Here is a 19,814-nt window from a genome sequence, read left to right as displayed (position 1 = left end):
TGCAGAAACATGGTGGTTTCTGTTGCTGTTTATTTGGTGGGAGGGTGGTTTGTTTTGCCAGGCGAAAAATAGCCCAGACCATTCTCGGAAAAAGGAAAAAGACCTTTGGGTGTTTGGCTTATGGTTTCATACATCTGGTGACTTTAGCGTAGAGTAGAGAGAACGATGACATTTATTTTCCAGATTAGTGCGCACACTACAATACAAAGTCATGTAGTAATCTCAGTGTTTGGCTCAGAACATAGAATTATTGCAGATAATCTATTCAAAAGGGAATGCAATATGAAATCTAAACATGCAAAAAGGAGATTGGAAAAATATCTCATCTGATAAAAAAAAAAATTTCTGAGTGGGGGACTTAAAATGCAAGGCAACATGCTTGATTAATGAAGATTTGGTGTGATTACAACAGTACAACATAAGGTGAAGGGGAGCGAAGGCTACACCAGGCTGAATACATAAACAGAAAGCAGGAAAGGGAGGCAAGGGAGGGGAGAGGGAAGGATTTGGACCTGTGCAGAACCGTTCAGAACACTGCTGATGAATTGGACCAGCTGCTCCATGCTTTCGATCGGCTCACTGGGCAGGAAGTACTGCTCGTTGGATGTGTTGAGGATGATAACGGAGGGAACTGTCACCTCGCTGAGGAAAAAAACAGGAAACACGGCTTTTAATCTTCTTAACCCCCACACCTCAGACTGCCATTATCAAAGAGCATCATTAGATGGGAACAAATTGTAGTCTTAAAGAATAAATTGCAACACAGAGAATACAATAGTGAGATAAACAAACCCTTTGTACTCTGAGCAACCCAACTTTTCCCATGGGTTTTCTTTCAAACAGAGAATTTTTCTTTCCCAAGGAAAAAGGCGATGCAGTGTGGCCCATTTCAGAGTGGCATTTCTTCCATCTTTTATACAAAGAGTGTGCAACTCAGGGGTTTTATGGGTCTGTGCCGGTCACAGTTAAAGAGACCTTTACAAACTAAAACTGACAAGTGAAGCCCAGGGAGTCCAGAGGAAGGCAGCTCTGCAGCCACACCGAGACACGTACAAAACATATACTAACTACTCCAGTGATCTTACAGGCTTTGTTTTAACAGAAAACACAGAAACAGTGACACGCTGTACGCTGCCAAGCCGGCTCATTTCGACAAATCAGCAGAGGAATTACAAAACTCAGTGAGATAGGGAATAAGGTCATACAAACAACCGATCCCTCTTCCACACGTCTCGCACAACACCAAAGCCTGGCTTAGATAAGGTATCCTAGTGCTTAGATACACACATGCACACAGGCGCACAAACAGTCCATCACGGCGCTGCCACCTTACATCCCCGCGGTGTTACTCAACCCAGCAACAAATTGCACACACACGCACGCATATCCATCACTGTCCCAATCCACCACCCCGCTGAAATCAGGAGTGCAAACATATACGCCTGTGCGGTAGAGTCATCAGTGCCTCACTACTCTGCCCAGCTGAGTTCTGCAATCTCTCTCTCTCACACACACACAACCACACACACATTATGAATGGGTATTTCCATCTGACATCCAGCCTACTCCAACAGATGGCACCCATTTAAAATAAATATGGATTAGCCTAGGTGCCTCAGTTAGTGGGACTACTGGGGGTTCGCCACCATAATTAAGGGTCATATATTCTACCATTTGCACACATTCTTCTTCTACTGCAAAAAATGGTTTCTATGCAATTAGGGCCAGTGGTTTTGTTGTTGTTTTTCTTTTATGTACCATCCTACAAGATCTGTACAAACTGCTAAAGGAATTAAAGTAATAGTGAGCTCATTTCTAGTCTAGCCAAAATTCACTATTCAAGTAATAACTCGGGATTTGGGGGAATTTGCATATTAGATAGAAAGTTAGACGATAAGATACCATTACATGTCTTTGGATTCACTATGGAGCAGGAGCTGAGAAACTATTGGTATTCATTAGAACTAACACAAGAAGCACAGACTACATGTAGGGATGGGTAGATGTGCTCGGTGCTCGGTCTTGCAGCAAGCTATCAAATACGGTGATTTCTCGGCTTTTAAAAAAAGGCTATGCGTCGCCAGGTGTTTCATCAGATTCGAGGTGTTACCTCCTTTGCACAGTATCACCTTAAAGCACTTGTTGCTGCTGAGTTTGCATCTTTTGCTGTGAAGTACAGCCAGACTTTTGACCGCTTCGCCTTGGGCATTTTTAATCTGTAGCTCTGCTCTAAAAGAGCATACGTACCTGGGCCCGCCTACTATCCTTGGAAAGGTAAAATGATTGGCTAGAATCCAAAGTGTATGACATCTCAGGAAAAAAAAAAGCACTGAAATAAAGCACTGAAATAAAGCACCGAAATGTGCGCTGCTTTTCGGTCTGGTTACTACCGTTTATGTCAGAACTGGTGCCATAATGACACTGGATACCGGTACCCATCCCTAACTACATGAGAGTCCCATCTTGAAGACTTGAGCCAAGTTTTTTGTTCGTCAGCGTATTGGAGCCACTCTACAGGCAGTCTGCTAACAACCAAAGCAATCACAAGGAGGGTTTTGGTACCTCTTTACGACTGCCAGCAACTATTCGTCATTCCTCCTTTCTCTGGAGGCTGGTCAGTGCTGGGGGGTGACTGACCAGTCTCGATGCCTGCCTGATTAAAGCTTTAGCAATCAATTAAACAATGACTTCTACCTCCAACCTCCAGCAACCACTAACCAACAGTTGTCTAATACTGATTTATCAGAAGCTGTTCCTTATATTCTGAACAGGGTTGTTGTTCATTAAAAATTCAGCAAATGAATTTTAACAAACTAGTTATTAATTTACTGTGAATACAACCAAAGACTTCACAACTGTCTGCTCAGCTTTAGCATGTACTCGCCTACATGTGCTGCAGCTCAAGCTGCTCTGCTGGGCACAATGTGATTACACAATTTCTAAATTATGCAATTTTCGGCATGTCTTGTGCTTTCCCATTGACCCTTTGTGCACATTGGACAACATATATATTAATACATTTTTGAAATATTGACTTTAATGCACTAATGTTAGTTGGTGTTAAAAAATGAAAATAGAAGTGAACAAATTGTGCACAAATTATGTGCAGTTTACACATTTGAGGGCTTCATGTTATTTTATTTCTTTTTTTTTTTAACAGGACTCATTAGCAACAGTTCATCAGTTTGTTTTTCTCAAAGTTTCCTTTTGCGCTTTGTTACCAGAAGCATTTTCTGAGCATTAATTATTGTAAGAAGGCCTAATTACTAATCCCAGCTGTAAACTATGATAATCATTATCACAGTATGTCCAGAATATACATTTAGGATGCGTGCCAACATAAAATCTGGATAAATATCAATTTAAAGTTATCAGAAAATGATGTTTGCTGACATCAGGAGGTCGTTCATTTGGATGTCCAACTGGAGAAATGCCTTTCGTAATCATTCCCATTCCGATTACAAGTCCTCCCTCGATATTGCCAGTTTTCAGTCAGCTCACATCTTTTCACGTTTTTCACAGCCTACAATGCATCCCATATAAGGGGTTAGAGATAATCCTACATTTAAACAGAAACAAAGACGACCTCAGACTTTGAGTGGTTCTCATCTGGTATGTGTGTATTCCTGAGTGTGTTTGTGTGCCTCTGGTGAAAGCAGAAGCAGCCTTACGCCAGACAGACTGCTGCCAGAACACAGTAATCGCTGTGATGACAGAAAGAGGAATAAAAAGCCATCAGATTTATTTCCATGGCCCTCCTAAGGGAAAGGATTAGTGGACATTGACAGGCCAGGATTTTATTCCTCAAAGGAGGGCAATTAATCCTGCGCTACAGCAGCTAAATTCAGTCCCCTAAAACCCAGGAAAAATACATATTGTATGTGCTCATACAAAATTAGGAAGGCTAATCACCTCTTTTATCCTTAAATATAAACACCGCCTATTTTCAACTGTGCACCAGAAGCCTGCTGGTTCAATGTAGTTATATTTCAAGCCATAACTTCTACTGTACTCAGTGACACACTGACTAAATTACACAGGACTTGGGACACCATGTCTGCTATAATCTTACTCATACAAACAATAACATGCTCAAATTAAAATAACATCCTGCCGCGGTCGTTTTACGCATGCAGATTCTCACACAAAATTATACAGACACACATAATTAGATGCTGTACGTTAGTAGACACAAAACAGACATGCCGACTGCGACGGCCATCCTGGTCGTAGTGGGGTTCTGCCTAATTAAAAGGAAGGGATGTCAGTTTCAAGGCCTCCCTAAGCATGACACCCTAACAGCCAGCCTCAGCTTGGGCACAAAGTTGCTGCAGCAAAGGGTCTAACTGCATCATTAGCGTTGCTCTTTGGCAAGCTATTAGAAAAATACATGACCGCTATAGATTTAATCCACGCACAGCCCGCTTTCCCTAAACTCCTCACATATTCATCTCAATAGGCTGCACTTTCGCAACCAGATTTGCATGAGCTTGTGGATCTTTGTGCTTTTCCTGGGTGTATGCTGGATGTAGAGGGGGGAAAGGGGGGTTTAAAGTTTCCAAGAGCACTAAAAAAGAAATGACAGTCTGTGTAATTGACTTCTCCACAAGAGAGCATCTTTAATGGCAGAGGCTGGCATTACAAGTCAGTGCAGACCTGGATAAGTAGCTGACAGAAGGTAAAATGAAGCTGAGAACGAGGAGGATGACACGAGAAGAGAGAGGGAGGCTGAATGTGAGACACTTACCCCATAATGAGGCTGTTAATGTAGTCATTCCCGTCCATGTGGCCAAACTGGAAATCTCTGGAGATGCAAGAGAAATCAGTGGCATGAGAAAGCGAAACATTGCATCCAAAAAAAGCTGAGTGAAATGAACTCTTTTTCCTGTCTCGGTGGACTGCATGACACTAGCACAAACTGGGACACAAACTTCAACGCACAATAGTATACAGCTATGAAAACTTGGTGAATGAAATTACATGTTCTTGCTATTGGAAACTGGAGAACGCTTTAACAGAGGAGGGGGGGGGGGAATATCCCCAAAGCTCCATTCTGTGCCATCTCCTGTTTCTCCTCATCTTTTCTAGCACAGAAAAGACTCAGGTGATTTATCTAAACGATAAGGTAGGAGGAGGAATTCAATTTGTATCTCATTGTGCTGCACAATGTCTGAGCAAAGTGTATTGTGGGCAGACTAGGAAAGGGGGTTGCACAAGTCCAGGAAAACTAGGAACTTTCTCTGAATGACTGACTGTGGAGGCCTCTAGATATATATTATATTCATTCTGAATCACAGCAACATCTAGGGCATTGGTCCCCTGGGTGCTAAACAATACTGCTTGTGCTTGACATGATTATGAAGAAACTGAACTGTATAATATAACCACTGGATGCAATATAAAAATCAGTCTGGGTTACTGATAATCTTGCTGACAATAGTGGGCCTGACTGGGAATAAAGCTCATCAAAAAGTCAGCTTATAACTTCAATGCTATAAGACACAGATCAGGCACTGTTAGAAACGATCCAGATCTCAAAGACTGGCAAAACAACCACTGAGATACGAGACTGAGGCACAGAAAATATTAAATTAAATTCCATTCCAGTTTTACTTTGCTATTATTAGTACTTTTCAGATCCGATAAATTAAACATTTACAAGTCTCTTCACCATGTATGTATATCTTTCCACTGACTCTCCTGGCTGGAGGAATCATGGAGCACACTGGCCAAAATAGTGAGTAACCTACCGAGAGCCTTGTATATGTGAGAGTAGAACAAACTGAAGGTAAGTGTGTCCAAACTGTTTGCGTTTTTATAAAATATTCCCTTTGTGGCAAGGTTTTCTAATAAACTTTTTTTAAAATCCTGGTTGTCTATATTGACTTTATCTGCAGTTCTCACTGAGTATTTTCAAAAGTCAGAGCACAACCAAAAAAAAAGAAATTCCAAGTAAGGTGGGCGTATTTTTTCACCTATCTAAACTCATCATTCTGACCATCATTATACTTGGAGCCAAATCCCAGAGGGTGTTTTTATGCTAGGTAATGAGTAATCATAAAATAATCTTGTGGCCCCGTCATCTCATGGCACACAGTTCTTAGAAATGCTTTAAAAACAAAATGTTTCTGTGGGCTGAAATTAAAAGATGGGACAAGCAGTCAGGGTTAAAAAACAAAAAACAAACAACAGTGAATTCATTCTGGATCAGAAGCTCCACCCACCTTCAAAGCGTTCTGCTTGTTTGAGCAGCCAATCAGAAGACAGCTGGCTTTAAAGGAAAGGGGAAGGGAGCTCAAACAGCTTGTTGCAGAGAGTGGATGAACTGAGGTGCTGCACCAACACCCAGTGCAAGGTCAACAAGGATTATTTTCAACAGTTACCATGAAGCGTATGTGCAAGTTCAAGAAGGAAGATCTGTAATCACTCAGCCGCCTGCTTTCCCGGGTACTCGGCTGCTAGTCTATTCCTTTACATCACTTCCACTTTCTCACGCTGTCAAACTTAATGATGACATCATCGAGGCTGTCCAATCATCTTCTTGCCTGCATTTTGCGTACTTTAAATCTCTGTGCTTTTATGTCTTTCTGCCTTTTGTACAACCCACCTCCTCCCCATCACCATCTTCATCTTCACCACCACCAGCTTCTAGACTTCAAGGGGTCCTTCACTCCTATCATAGTCTAATTGCCAAACAGTCTGACTGAATTCTGTATCTCAATAAAATCATGTTAATTTCTTCCAACTGATTCCTACTTATTGAACAGAATAGTTCGCCTAACAAGCAAAAGACCCCATTTCGATTGAGAAAAGAGACACAAATCCCTTGGAGGTTTTGTCAGGAAGGACATCCCGCATAAAAATGTGCCAAATCAAACATGCAGTGCTGCCCGCTGTGGCGACCCCTTAAGAATAAGGGAGCAGCTGAAAGAAGCCACACAAATCAACTCTAGTAGAATGAAATAATAAAAATACAGGCTGCAAATGAGCATAACAGGGTCACTTTTAATACATTCTTATTATGTGATTATACTAAATGTGTATGAGTAAATGTTTTCATCTGTCATTACATTCGCAGTTCAGATGAGGGTTTAAGAGGTAGGATGAACTGCTGTTTACTATGGTCTTTTTTGAAGACCTTTTTTTAAAAATTCATAATACTTGCATTAATTTAGTTTTGCCTATTTACACCAACTATTCATAAGTACTAACCTGGATGTGTTTCTGCTCTCCTAGTGAATTAAAGATCAATGCTTACTTCCGTTTTAGTTTCTTCTGCAGCTAAATTCTGCTCTGCGCTTTCTAGTAAATAACTTGTGCTACGTCGCTGTGGTTTGTGACAGTCAAAAGAGTGACACTTCAGAGTTGGTCATTTTCACATTATTTTTAACGGCAGGGTTTCTTGAAATGTTGCAAAAGTTTCCTTTAAAAAAAAAAGAAAAAAAAGAAAAAAAAAGGAGCGCACAGAGTCGTTTTTGGATAAAAACCTCCAGTTGAGGCAGACTTTGTGACATTGCTTGTCATCTTGTCATGAGTGCTGTAAAATATAAAGGCATACACAATGACTGGTGTAGAGTGACAACCCAGCCTACACGCCCATCAAAGTGACAAAAATCAAACTCCGCCACACAAACGTGGGCACGAGTCCTCCACTGCCCCACACCAACATTTCTGCAAATGCTACAAACTGAAGGTGAACTAATACTACATCAAACGGCACCAACTCATTCAAATGTCAGTCACCCCCTATGCTCTGTTGACTCTGTATGCTGGCTCCACCCACTAACAGGGGCAACACTCGGCAGCTTGTAATTACAAGTACCGTTTAGGTGTGTCTGAACGCCGCAGGCAGCTCTGATCTCAGTAGGGATCTCAGACTCTGAAGCCTTCAAAAACAGCGCTGAGTAGTGTGGCAGACAGTAGTATAACAGATGATAGGGATCTGTGTAATTCAATCAGTCTTAATGGGCATGCCTGCAGAGTGAGAAGCACTTTTATCATTACGGTTTGAGACACACCTCTTCATTCAAAAGCAGAAATGTATCTGATGAAGCAACGCGGTCAATGACAGGACACAGCGAGGAACTAAAGCACTGCATCATTATGCAAATGTATTGGACTTTTTTTTTTTTAACTAATCTTTTGTGGCAATCCACCTGGTGACTGACTCCCTGCTGACAGTGATCAGAAATGAGGGTCACATAAAGAACAGCAACCTTTGAGCTCATTTTACCTGAAGCCACTTCAGCAAAAAACCCCGTTTGCTTCCACCTGGGTGCTGTAGGGGAAGGATGACCTGCCAACTATAGCGCACTTGAGCAAAAATAACAATAGTGGCAGTGTGAAATTATGCATTCAAGTGTTTTTTTATCCTTTCATTTGCCTTGTTACACTGGCTCCTCTCCTGTAAAAGAACAGGTCGAGCAGCACAGCGCGTAACATAAATACCCCATCTCCAGTTGTTATCGCACAATTGGAGGCAGAGAAAACAGAAAATTATGCATTAATACAAGCCGAGTTGTGTTTCTGAGTGACAGCTGAAAAGAACACCTATATTTGGAATCTGACATTTTGCATAATTACGTTCCTACTGAACCTCAACAAAAACAGACGTGCCCTGACAAAGGTATAACTTGCTTGTGAGTAGACAGGCAGCGTTCCCCAGTGAGCGCAACATCCTAGAATAAATGTATAAATTGGATCTCCGTCTTTGACCTCATCATTTACCCGTGCCTTACCTGTTAAAGTGTTCCCGGTATTCCTTTGCCACCCTCTGCATCAAGGTCTTTAATCTAAAAGCAAATTAGAAGACAGAGAAATACCACACGAGTTGGAGTCTAACCTTTTTTTAGCTGTTGGCTGCAATTTGTAGGCAGATGCAAACAATAATGGTCTTATCTGTATTTGAAAGCCATGCACTTAAGCTCAATTATTGTGGTGAGAGTGGGAGTAATTTATAAGAGTCATGCTTTTTAATTTCAGTGTTCTTTTGTACCTGCCACTCTCCTCTGTGGGGTCCTTCTCATCGATGATTGCAATTGCCACCAGTTTGCCTGAGGTGGAAGACAAGGATTACAAATCAGTCAGACACACAAAAAGGACGGTGAAAAGACAATGGTGGGAGGGTAAGAGGTTCCGGAGGAGATCTATCACCTCTCAATAGGGGAAGAAGAAAGGAAGGGACACGGCGAGCACTTTGCTCATTCATCACTCAAACATTAAGCTAGCTTAGGCTTTCTGCTCGGCTGAATAGGAAACAAGTGGTCACTTTGTGGTGGGAGAGCTATTTCAGTGCCATTCAAAACCCAAACCCACAACAAATAGATCTGCTTAAAAAGCACAACAAAAAACTGTTACACAACTTTAAAGGTTTGTTACTCGGCCTGATATGCTTTGATGCTACACGTCCCTTGCTGCTTGGGTGAGAGTGCCAGCCTGCCCCCTGGTGGTCACTCACGTTGATTAGATGCCAAGAATGAGGTTATATAAAGAAAGTTGCCAGCTTTGCATCAGGAGAAGGAATAATATTTAACATGTATATTCAGTGAAATTATACTGTATATCTAAATAACTTTGATTGCAGATTTTCTGTAACTGCTGGTGGAAACAGAAAATCAGAGAGGAAAAAATGTTAATTTATGGTTCAGTTGGTGTTTTTATTCTTCATGGGAATACAACCTGTGGAAATGTGTATAATTAACTCTGTGCTGTGTTTGAGCATGAGCACAGCAGCATCATTCATCTGTGTATTTCCAGGAAGATTAGATTGATTCTGCACAACTCAAGTTGGAAAAGGACAAATTAAGTTTTACAATAAAATTGCACTACCATGCAAGTATTATTTAGACATTTATGGAGTATTTTTTAACAATGTAGCCAATTTAATAATAATTTACTATGGCAAATAAAGCCACTCAAGTGCAGCAGTGTTCAAAACCTCTTTGTTTTTCAATCCTCTACATGTGGCAATTTCACTAGTTACATATGCTGATAAGCATCATAGGCTTCTTATTTTCTATGAAGGTGACAACAAGGTGTAGTAAGTGCAATTATAAAAGTGAGTGCATTCAAGTGATTAATGAGGGATTTCTTCACATAAATATCAAGTCTGCAGATTTAAAAGGAAAACAGTTAATAAATTGACTTTTGGTTCAGAAGCCTTGCGGCTCTTTCCAGAGGATCGGATGTCAAACATCAGATTATCCGAAAGGGTCTGTGGGGTTAATTAAAGAGCTAAAAAGACTAATCCTATGTGAAAGGTGGGTTTTTCACAACCTGGCAACTTAAAAAAGCTGAGCTTGTGACCTACTCATAATTGATCCAGAATGCATTAAATAGATCTAATATTAATAAACGTATTAGTGAAAACTTACAACCGGCACACCCATCGAACATTATATTTACCGTGTTTGCACTGTGTCGTTATTTATTCAACCACTTTTTGAAACCACTGATGTTTCTCAGCCTGCTACCCTCTGGCATCAAAGCCCCTCGTTCTGTGAATTTAGTTGTAATTTTTGACCCACAGATGAAATGAAGAACCACTGGTGTTATTTTCTACAGCTTCGACATCCAATACTTCCAAGCTCTGTGATCATAGGGTTGTTATTATATCTTTTAAACAATCTCCAAGCAAAAAGATCAAAGCATAGAAAAGATATTTTTCATGGCTTACATGTAGACAGAACTTCTGAATCCCTTACTGCTCAAGTCTCAAGTCCTTTAAATTCCAAGATTTTGTAATAATAGCTTTAAAAAAAAAGAATTCACATATTCTAAAATGTCGTATTACATTTCTATCAGGTTTCTATTCATGTTTGACCTGCAGAAGTTGTTTATTCACTAGTTCACTGCCTCCATCCAATAACGTGTGAAGCAAGTTGGATTCTAATGGGTTAAATTAGAAAATCTGCAAATTAACCGCACTATGAAAGCGCTTGCTTACTATTTATCTTCTATCCCCAAAGAAAAACCTTCAATGTTTCTTTACACCGCAAAGAAATCCAAACTGCTGCCTTTTAATTTTAAAATCCATGTGTTGCATGTTTTTTTGCTTTCAGTATGCTACCAATATAGGTCTCATGTGCTCTAAATCTTAGCCCATAAATTACAGTTTCAAACTTTTCAATGGTTTGGTCACACTGGGGCTGTCGCGGGTACCAAGTTCTGTGTCAGTGTGACTTACGATGTGTTGGAGCAGGGATTTTACAGCATGAAATGTCACTCCTACAGCTCCGCTGAGCCCAAGAGCGTGAAATCTGATGCTTTGTTGAAAAGGCTTCAAAGACAAGGCTGGCAAATTCACAGATACACATCAAACTTAACAATGTAGCCTTTAATCAGTTACAGTGTTTATCCAATTAAGATGCTATGGAGACCGTGTTATATGCAGAACTGTTAAAACTAACTGGAAAGCCTGCTATATGGATGGGCCAGAAACTAAAACTGCACACAGTAACACATTTAAGCAACATTCAACTGTTGAGCATCACTGATCTCAGCAACATCAGCACAAAGGAGGAAAACACTGTATCTAATATTAGAAAGCACAGCTTTCTCTGCACAGACCATCAATTTACTGCCGTTTAAGAGGCAGTTTGTATTTCACTCTTGAGCTTAAATTTCCTTTTAGAGGAGAAGTGTATGTACATTTAAACAAGCAGAACATGGGCTATATCTGGAGGGAAGGGATACTCTTTGCTACCTTAGCCCTGGATATTTTTACTGGATTTTTTAAAAACCGCAGCTCTATGTTGTTTGATTCTTAAATATAAAGTTGTTAAGTGGAAGACATGTTTAGAGATTCTAAAATATTAAGGGGTTTTACAATGTAATAAAATGAGGCAGGCAGTCTGAGCAAAGCCATGTATAAAGTGCTGATGCAGTTCAAATGATATAAGCTGGTATTCAATCTGTAATCACTTTGGTTCCACAGTCATAAAGATTAAAAAGGACACACACATAAAAAAAACACATTAAAAGTCCCACATCTTAGGCTCACAATTAACAAAATACAGCCCTTTAAAAAACAGTCATTCTGCAGAAAATTGATCTGTATCTATTCTGATAATAAAGCAAAGACATAAAATGTCCCAGTGCTGGGTTTTTAAAAGTGATCATTGGCTGCATGTCTTGTTTTCCATGAAAGGAAACTGAATATTTTGAGGTTTTCGGTTCATTCTTCTATTTCTCAGTGAAATTTCAGCAATTAATCTACTAACCAAAAAAACAAATGAAACTAGACCCAGAAACTCACGATTCCATACATTTTGAAGCAGGATATTACAGTACTGTGCAAAAGTCTTGAGCCACCTGTCATTTTTGTAAACTTTGCTTCTAAGGAGCAAGACTTTCTCCAAATCAGTTTTAAAGTCCTCTCATGCAATAGTTCTTCAGGTTTTCTGATTATTATTGTTACGTCCCTCTGCAGCCTCTAATCTGCTCAGTGTGTTCAGCTGGTGCTAATTGGCCACACCTAGTCAGGTGTGGATAAAAGCATACCTGAGGCAAGCTTCCCAGGGAGCTCACTAGTCTTTGCCTTGGTGGCACCAGCCATTTTAGCCAACCTGTCCATTTTAAGATAAAACCTCTTTTCACCTACACGCTGGTATTAGTCTCCTTTTTTATGTTGCAGCTTTTGAGCCGGGTCGTAACAATTATTCAGAGGAATGATTGTTTGTCAAGTTCAAAGCCCTAACATATAAATAATTCAGGCATAAAAAGGCCACCTAACTCAAGGGTCTACATATGACAGTTAACTTGGCAGGGAATCTTAACTGTATTTTCATTATCTTCACAGGTTTCAATAGATCACTGCATCTATTTCTCATTTTCTTAGCAAAATCTAAAGAAATTAGGGGTGGCTCAAGCCTTTTGGACAGTATTCTATTATAAACCCTAACTAAAGTAAAAACAATGTGCAAAGGAAAATGAAATTCAGGAATAAATACGTTATATATTGAAAAAGAGCATACGCCACCTGTTTCCCCCAGCTCATACAACGTAAAGCCATCAATCTGAAGGTAACCTTGGAAGCGCTCCTTGTTCACCCACAATGATAAGCTACTGTCCTCGTACTCTGCAACACAGACAGGTAAAATCTTTCAGAAACAGAAGCACAGAGCTAATCAACATTCAGCCCAAAGACTGCCTATAATAAAAAGGGAAAGCAGAAGAGTGTATTGATGGCTGGAATGTAAGAAGATCAGCGTTTGCCACCTGTATGCATTCTTGGGGAACAAAGAGCAAGACAGAAGCTGAGCAGTCACAGCCATAGGTCAGATAAACAATGACCAGAAACTGTTTTGACAGCCAGCTGCCTCTGGCTTAACAGTCAGGCAGGGTATTCAAGATCTGAAGCAGCACAATGATCTATGACTCAGAGCGAACAGATTGGCAATCGATGGAGATGTAAACAATCAAACGCAACAGATGGCCAAGTCATAAATCAAATAACAGTTTGTTTAGCTTTGACTGTTCACAGTCACATTTCCAGATTAATTACTATTTATCAAATAGATGGCTGTCAAGAACATTAAGAGGAAAAATACTGTAATTTTCATTCACAATTGATGCCTTTTCCCCCAAAATGCTGGCTAACCTGACCTAATTTTAACAGCTAAGGAAAGAAAAACATCACATTTGGTTTGTAAATGATTCTGCAACCATACATTTATTTTTAACACATCTGGAGCAAATGTATAATTCAACAGATGCAACAAGAGAAGAAAAAAAAATCCTATCAAATGCACCATATAAATAAAAAAAAATAAACAAAGACAGAAAAATAAAAAATTACTTCCTGAATGCGAGCCACATGTTGTTGCTCCTCTAACATCTGGAGGCAACACGCAAACAGGAAGCAGAGAATGTCCCTGGAGGGTATAAATAGGGTGTAACGAAGCTGCTTAAACAACACCGTTTTCTCCAGCTGAGAGGCTACAGGACGCTCATAATTGATGTCAAATGTAGCCGGGACCTTATTATGACACGTTAATAAGTTACCGTGACCTTTCGCTACCATCATAGTAATTACAAGAACACTGATGACTTTTAACATGATTCTCATCCTGCAGGGCTCCAAGTGAGCTGGAAGCATAATACTAAACATGACAAGCTAAAACCTGGAACACACTTTTAAACCCCCCCCAAGGTCGTAGCTTACAGTAGTATTAGAAACTATTCCTCAGTGATTATACTGTGCAAAGGGAGCGGAGCCTTGCTGTTAAGACTGCTGAGTCAGTGGATAGGGCAGACATTCCAGAGAGTTCTTTCCACAGATGTTCTGGCTTTACAGACAGCATGCAGCTTCCCAACTTTACCCCAGAAGCAAAAGAAAGCTCGGAGGCCCCATACTGGGGTTGTACAGCCTGATCCACCTCTACACCGACTGAACCTGCTTCACCTTGAAACAAATTAGAACTGCTTTCTTCCCGGGCGCCACCCTCACAATCTCCATACTGCCCTACAGGAGCCCTTCAGCCCAGAGTTCACACAGTGGGAGGTGAGAGAGAAAGATGAGGGGGAATATAAACAGACAGTGGGTGGAGTGAGGATGATCCAGTGTCAGAGTTTGGAGCAGAGGGAGGAGGCAGCTCTGACACATTTCAAGGATGAAGGTTAATGGCACAGAAGACCTCCAAGACAATGCAAAAAGTGTAGAAACAGAACCACAGGGGGAAACGCATAGAGAGGGGAGGAAGCTGCTTCATAAAGATAACTCAGACAGCGTACGATCCAGGAGAATGACGTGTTGAAATGTGACACAAAGCTCGGTGTAATGATGGGTAATTTGCTATTATAAAAAAGAACACATAAGGTTTAACAAAGAAGATGCGTTGGCTCAACTACTAAAAGGAAATAGGAATACAACAACAAATAAAAAGAGTGTGATATAAAAATATTTTATGTATTGCTCAGTTATAGGATCGGGTAAAGATAAAGAAAAAAAATGATGCTGTCAGTAGCTAGCAGCTCATATTCATGTAAGGTAATGCTTGAGCAATCAAATCAAACAAAGCTATATCGGTTATAGTTAGTTATATTATTTATAGTGAAGAAGAAGCCACTGTTGGTGACAAATGCCACATGAATAAAAAAATATAGAAAAGTGGACAAGAGCCATGTAGTAAGTAGACTTACTACTAAAGTAAATTCACTGAAGTACTTCACTGTATTCCTACTTTAATTACTCCACTGTAATTTGCATGCAACTGCAGAATGTGGAACCCCGACTTACGAATACCCCATTTAACGAAAAATTCAAGTTATGTAGGCACTTAACGGCAATATTTCTGCCCGTGTTACGGCAACATGCCCGCATAACGAAATCCGCTGGCTCTGATTGGCTGAGCCCAGAATGCCTACAATGCCTTCCGGATCATGTGACAACCCCCTTGGCTTTCGTACTTGCGCTTCGCTATTCCACTTAAACGGTGTATTGTTGTTGCAGTTAGCAATTAGCCAATAGCCTATCGGTCACTCAAAAGGCGCGATGGGTGCTTCGACTTAAGAAAATTTTCGACTTACGAAAGACCCTTGGGAACGAATTAATTTCGTAAGTCGGGGTTCCACTCTACATTATGTACTTATAGCTCAGCAATAAATTAGTAATTAAACATTACACCAGCAGCTGGAACAATAATTTGATCATTTTGACCTAATAATTTGACAATAATTAAACATTTGACTTATGTTAATCATGTCTAAATACTTTTGTCCACTTTCCAAAAACAATTATCCAAAATAAGATCGTGAAATCCACGGTCACAATTTACATGCAGCATCTCTGCCTTTTTTGCACTTCATACCCCATCTCCCACCCACCACTCCTCTGTCCAAACAAAGTAAAAACAACAACCAGTTTCCATCAATGTCATTCACGCTGACCTTGCCAACACTGCAGATTGCAATAACCAGTGAAATGAAGGCTGACCGTGTGCGCTGTACCAAAATGTCATCATTGTGTTATCACCTGTTTAAGTGTGATCTTTTCTGTCATCACATTCACAAACTGTTAATCATCCTGTCATTTACATGATCCCAATAAACATATGCAAACACATTCGGCCTCACAGCTGGCAGCATTATGAATGTTTCCATACAAGGAGTGGAAAGGCCAAACCATTAACCACTGAGTCAGATTAACAGGAAGCCTTATGTGGAGCTCTGAGCATTAGGAGGACTCAAAGACCCAAAAACGTGTCTAAAGACTGTTGGCAAGTGAAACAGTTACAAATGCCATACTGTGCATGCTGACATATATGCTAATTATATTTTTCTGCTTTCTTACATGTTGCCCAGTAGCTTTCAATGCAGCTACACAATGATCAAAACCACTTGGCCTTTGAAGCACAATAGCAGAGCAGACCTGTATAACTGTATGAAACAGAGGATTTGGATAATTAAATATGTATGAGCTTCTGTGTTCTACTATATCTTAACAGTGCTTTTCAAAGGGGATGCCGCTATTTGTGATGCGCACTAAAGCAATCAAAGCTAAACAATAACATGTCAAATATCATTTTACACAAAGCGAGAGCTTGTGTTTGGACAGTGTGGTTGTGCTCAGTGGGACCCGTTCTTTAAAAACAAGAGTGCACAGCAAGAACAGCAAGTGTGCAGTGAATTTCTAATGAGTACTTTGAATCTGTGTATTCGGAAAATACATATGAAAGCAAATAGTTGGCGGGGGGGCATGATCAAAGTCGTTAGAATATCTTGGCAGCTGTCGGCCTCTAAAGCTAGAAGATAAACAACAGTGCAGCAAAAAAAGAACGTGTCAGTTTCACAGTATAATACTCACACGCTTGACTAAACGTCACAGCCTGCCATAAAACAGTGTCACTAGGTGCCTATGCAAATGGGCTCATAAGTTTAGCCATATAAAATTTTCTGACTGAACACCATGCAAAGTGAGGGCAACAGCAAACCATATGAGGTGTGGTTGACTCATTTATTCCTTCATCCAACATTTAGCCAGAAGACCTTCAGGGAGACTAGAAGCATACTACAGCAGATGGACAGAAAGCCGAGGCTGAAGGCTATAAGTCTTTAAAAAAGCGAGGCAAACCACTTTCTTAAATTTCTCTTTTGCTATCACTTGAGGTAAGTGTCTAATGCTTAATGACTCAGTTTCTGTGTTACTATACTAAATAATCAAAGTTTTTTTCTTCTGCAGTTTACGAACGACTGAAAAGGACAAAGAAAGGAAGGACACAACCATGTCATTTTGCCATGCTGCTCCTCTCCTCAGTCCTTGACAAGTTTAACACACCGTCACCATGGCAATGCTACAGATTCATCACATCCTCCGTATCAGAGTCCTAGAGGACTCTGCAGAGTGTGGAGTTTTTGTGGTTAACATCTACTGTGGCGAGCCTCTTCTGCTGAGATTCTGGTGCGTGAAGCCCGCCTTCCGAAATGGTCAGGTGGAGCAGATGGATGCAAACGCACAGACCGCAACGCAGATGGATTTTGTTCTCCGGGTCACACACCGTGCGCCTGACCTCCCTAACAGCCACTACTGGGGTCCGTTTGTGTTGTCGCTGTGCCTCGACGCTCTTCGCTTCCGGTTCCGCCTGCCAACTCAGGCCCAAAGCGGCAGAGAAATACAAGAGATCATGGAGGAATGCGGTGAACTCATGTTACTGCGCTGAAAGCTTTCAATTATGACCTGAAAAAGCAGATCCTCTAAAGCTTTTACGCATCGCAAATGTGATTTTCTTTTTTGTCTGCTTTGACTCGATGGCTGATGCAGCGATTCACCTCTTGGCTTTGACTGTATACACACTACCAGCTCTGCGCTCTTCTTTGGTCGAATCTGCGGTCTCGCACGCCCACTCAAGCCAGTTCATCCACCCTGGCCTGCTATGTATGTCCGCCCAGAGACAAACTGCCACAACATCACTGGCCTAACCACACACACAATAGTGGGCAGAGCCTGGGGTGCTTTATGATGGGCCAGGCACACCATAACTCAGTGTGGTGAGGATGAAAGAGCAGCGGCAGGAACGGGAAAACTACATGAAGACAGCTCTGGTTACAAAGTTTATGTGAGAGGCGAGAAGGAGGAGGGAATAGCAGGCGGGAGCAGGAGACAGCATGGCACCCTACTGCCCTCTAGTTAAGCTATTAAACTAAACCAATTGAAAAAAACAAGACAACAGTAGTGGACAAAGCCTAAAGCAAATAAAATACTTACCATCATAGGTAAAGTAGCCTCCATCTTTAAAGACTACGACAGCAGGAAGCTCTGGCAAAGATACTGACTGTTGAAAACACAAAAACACCACTTTAGACAAAGATCCATAAATCATATAAAATATGTGAAAAACTCTTTGTACTGGGAAAAAAAAACATCAGCGCTTGTAACGTGTGCAATCCCAGGGCAAGAGACATGCTCAAAGAATCTAAATACATTATCTCAAACTAGGAAAATATAACTGCATGTGTCATTCCCAAGTGCATTAATGACATGTTTGTGAGTGTATCTTTGTGAAATTAATTTCATACTTTCTAAAGACGAAAGATGATCGCCTATTCAAAGCATTACCTCTGGCAAGGCTTCCTCTGAAGCAGAGAAGAAGTAAGTATAGACGATGAGCTCAGAGGCAGCGTCGTTGTACTTCTCCTGCAATAGCAAAAAAAGAAGGAAAAAAAAAAAAGGCTTTCGGTATTCAAAGATTGTAAATTATCACTTGAAGGTATTGCATAGAATTAATTCTTTCTTATATTATGTCAATGCTGCAGCATAGCATTGCCCCTATGATGCAGACTTTTGTGTGGTTGCTAAAGAATAAAAGAATGAAAGTGTATTGATGTAGGTTGCTTACTTTGAGAGGAGAATCCCCACCAACATACACAAAAAGCACATCGTGCCGTTTCATCATGTGCTCAAACATCTGCTTGCTGGGAAGGGCTCGGACGGCTGGTCTGATGGAATAAAGAACAAACAAACAAACAAACAAACAAACAAACAAAACATAGACAGGAGTTCATTTTGATAAGTATTTAAACCTCACAGAGTACAACAGTGATGTGTAACGTCCTAATCTTGGTTTCTGTGCTGCTAGCACCACCCAGTGGCAGTTCAAAAAACCACTGCAGTCCTCAACCCGTCTCCGAGCCAAGCTTTTGATCAGCCCCTCTGTCACGGATCTAGTTTGATTTCCCTCAAGGAGGGGAGAAATCTGTCAGGCTCACTTGATACAGTGGTTTAAAGTGGAGCATCAGAGGCAGAAATCCATTGAGCTATGAAACAAATATGGCCTGGGTTGATAAGCTGCCTTAGATGGTTTTCATTTAGCTTGGCATGTCTTCCTGTGAAATAAGGGAAGTTCTACTCGGCTCTCAGTTTCTCCTCATGTTGATTTCCAAGTGTTGTTTGAACCCTGTAACTTACCCTGCCACCCTGTTGGCAAACTCTACAATATCATCTTTTGTCCTCGGTCCCTTGTAATTGTAGGCAAGATCACCCTTTAACCTGAAAATAATAAGAAAAAATAGTGAAAGACTGAATATTTCATTGAAAACCCATTCAACACCTTTCACTGTTTTGTGCCAACAGAATGACACCGCTTGCATATTTATGTGAAACTGAATAAAACGGGAATTAACTGCTTGGCAGTCATGCATTCAGGATTTGTATGAAAAAAGAATATTATGCAAGAGGTGTACGTCGAACTAAATTTTCTGATTGGACCGCTCTTTTGACATTTTAGAGTAGATTATTTTTGCTGTTTAAGCAACACAAATATTTTTTTCCTTCTACTGGTTCTTCCTCATTTTATATAGCAGGTGCCAATTTTTTGTAT

At 40.6% G+C, this 19,814-nt stretch overlaps 1 protein-coding gene across 2 annotated transcripts in view; it reads right to left on the bottom strand.

Moving 5' to 3' along the window:
- tmx3b (thioredoxin related transmembrane protein 3b) overlaps window positions 1-19,814 on the bottom strand; it is a 35,005-nt gene that overhangs the window by 7,901 nt on the left and 7,290 nt on the right. Inside the window, exons 6-14 of one of the 2 annotated variants that reach the window (XM_004551931.4) lie at window positions 19,403-19,483; window positions 18,834-18,933; window positions 18,554-18,631; window positions 18,203-18,269; window positions 12,980-13,078; window positions 8,996-9,053; window positions 8,739-8,792; window positions 4,748-4,804; window positions 513-642 (exon numbers count right to left, since the gene is read on the bottom strand). In XM_004551931.4, the coding sequence (XP_004551988.2) occupies window positions 513-642; window positions 4,748-4,804; window positions 8,739-8,792; window positions 8,996-9,053; window positions 12,980-13,078; window positions 18,203-18,269; window positions 18,554-18,631; window positions 18,834-18,933; window positions 19,403-19,483 (724 nt within the window). The remainder of the gene's footprint in view (window positions 1-512; window positions 643-4,747; window positions 4,805-8,738; window positions 8,793-8,995; window positions 9,054-12,979; window positions 13,079-18,202; window positions 18,270-18,553; window positions 18,632-18,833; window positions 18,934-19,402; window positions 19,484-19,814) is intronic. The other variant, XM_024803747.2, reaches the window with a different exon arrangement.

This window comes from Maylandia zebra, linkage group LG9 (genome assembly GCF_041146795.1).
Source record: "Maylandia zebra isolate NMK-2024a linkage group LG9, Mzebra_GT3a, whole genome shotgun sequence".
NCBI classification, from domain to species: domain Eukaryota; kingdom Metazoa; phylum Chordata; class Actinopteri; order Cichliformes; family Cichlidae; genus Maylandia; species Maylandia zebra.
The sequence above is the reverse complement of the archived record's forward strand: the minus strand, read 5'-3'. Positions and strand labels throughout refer to the sequence as shown.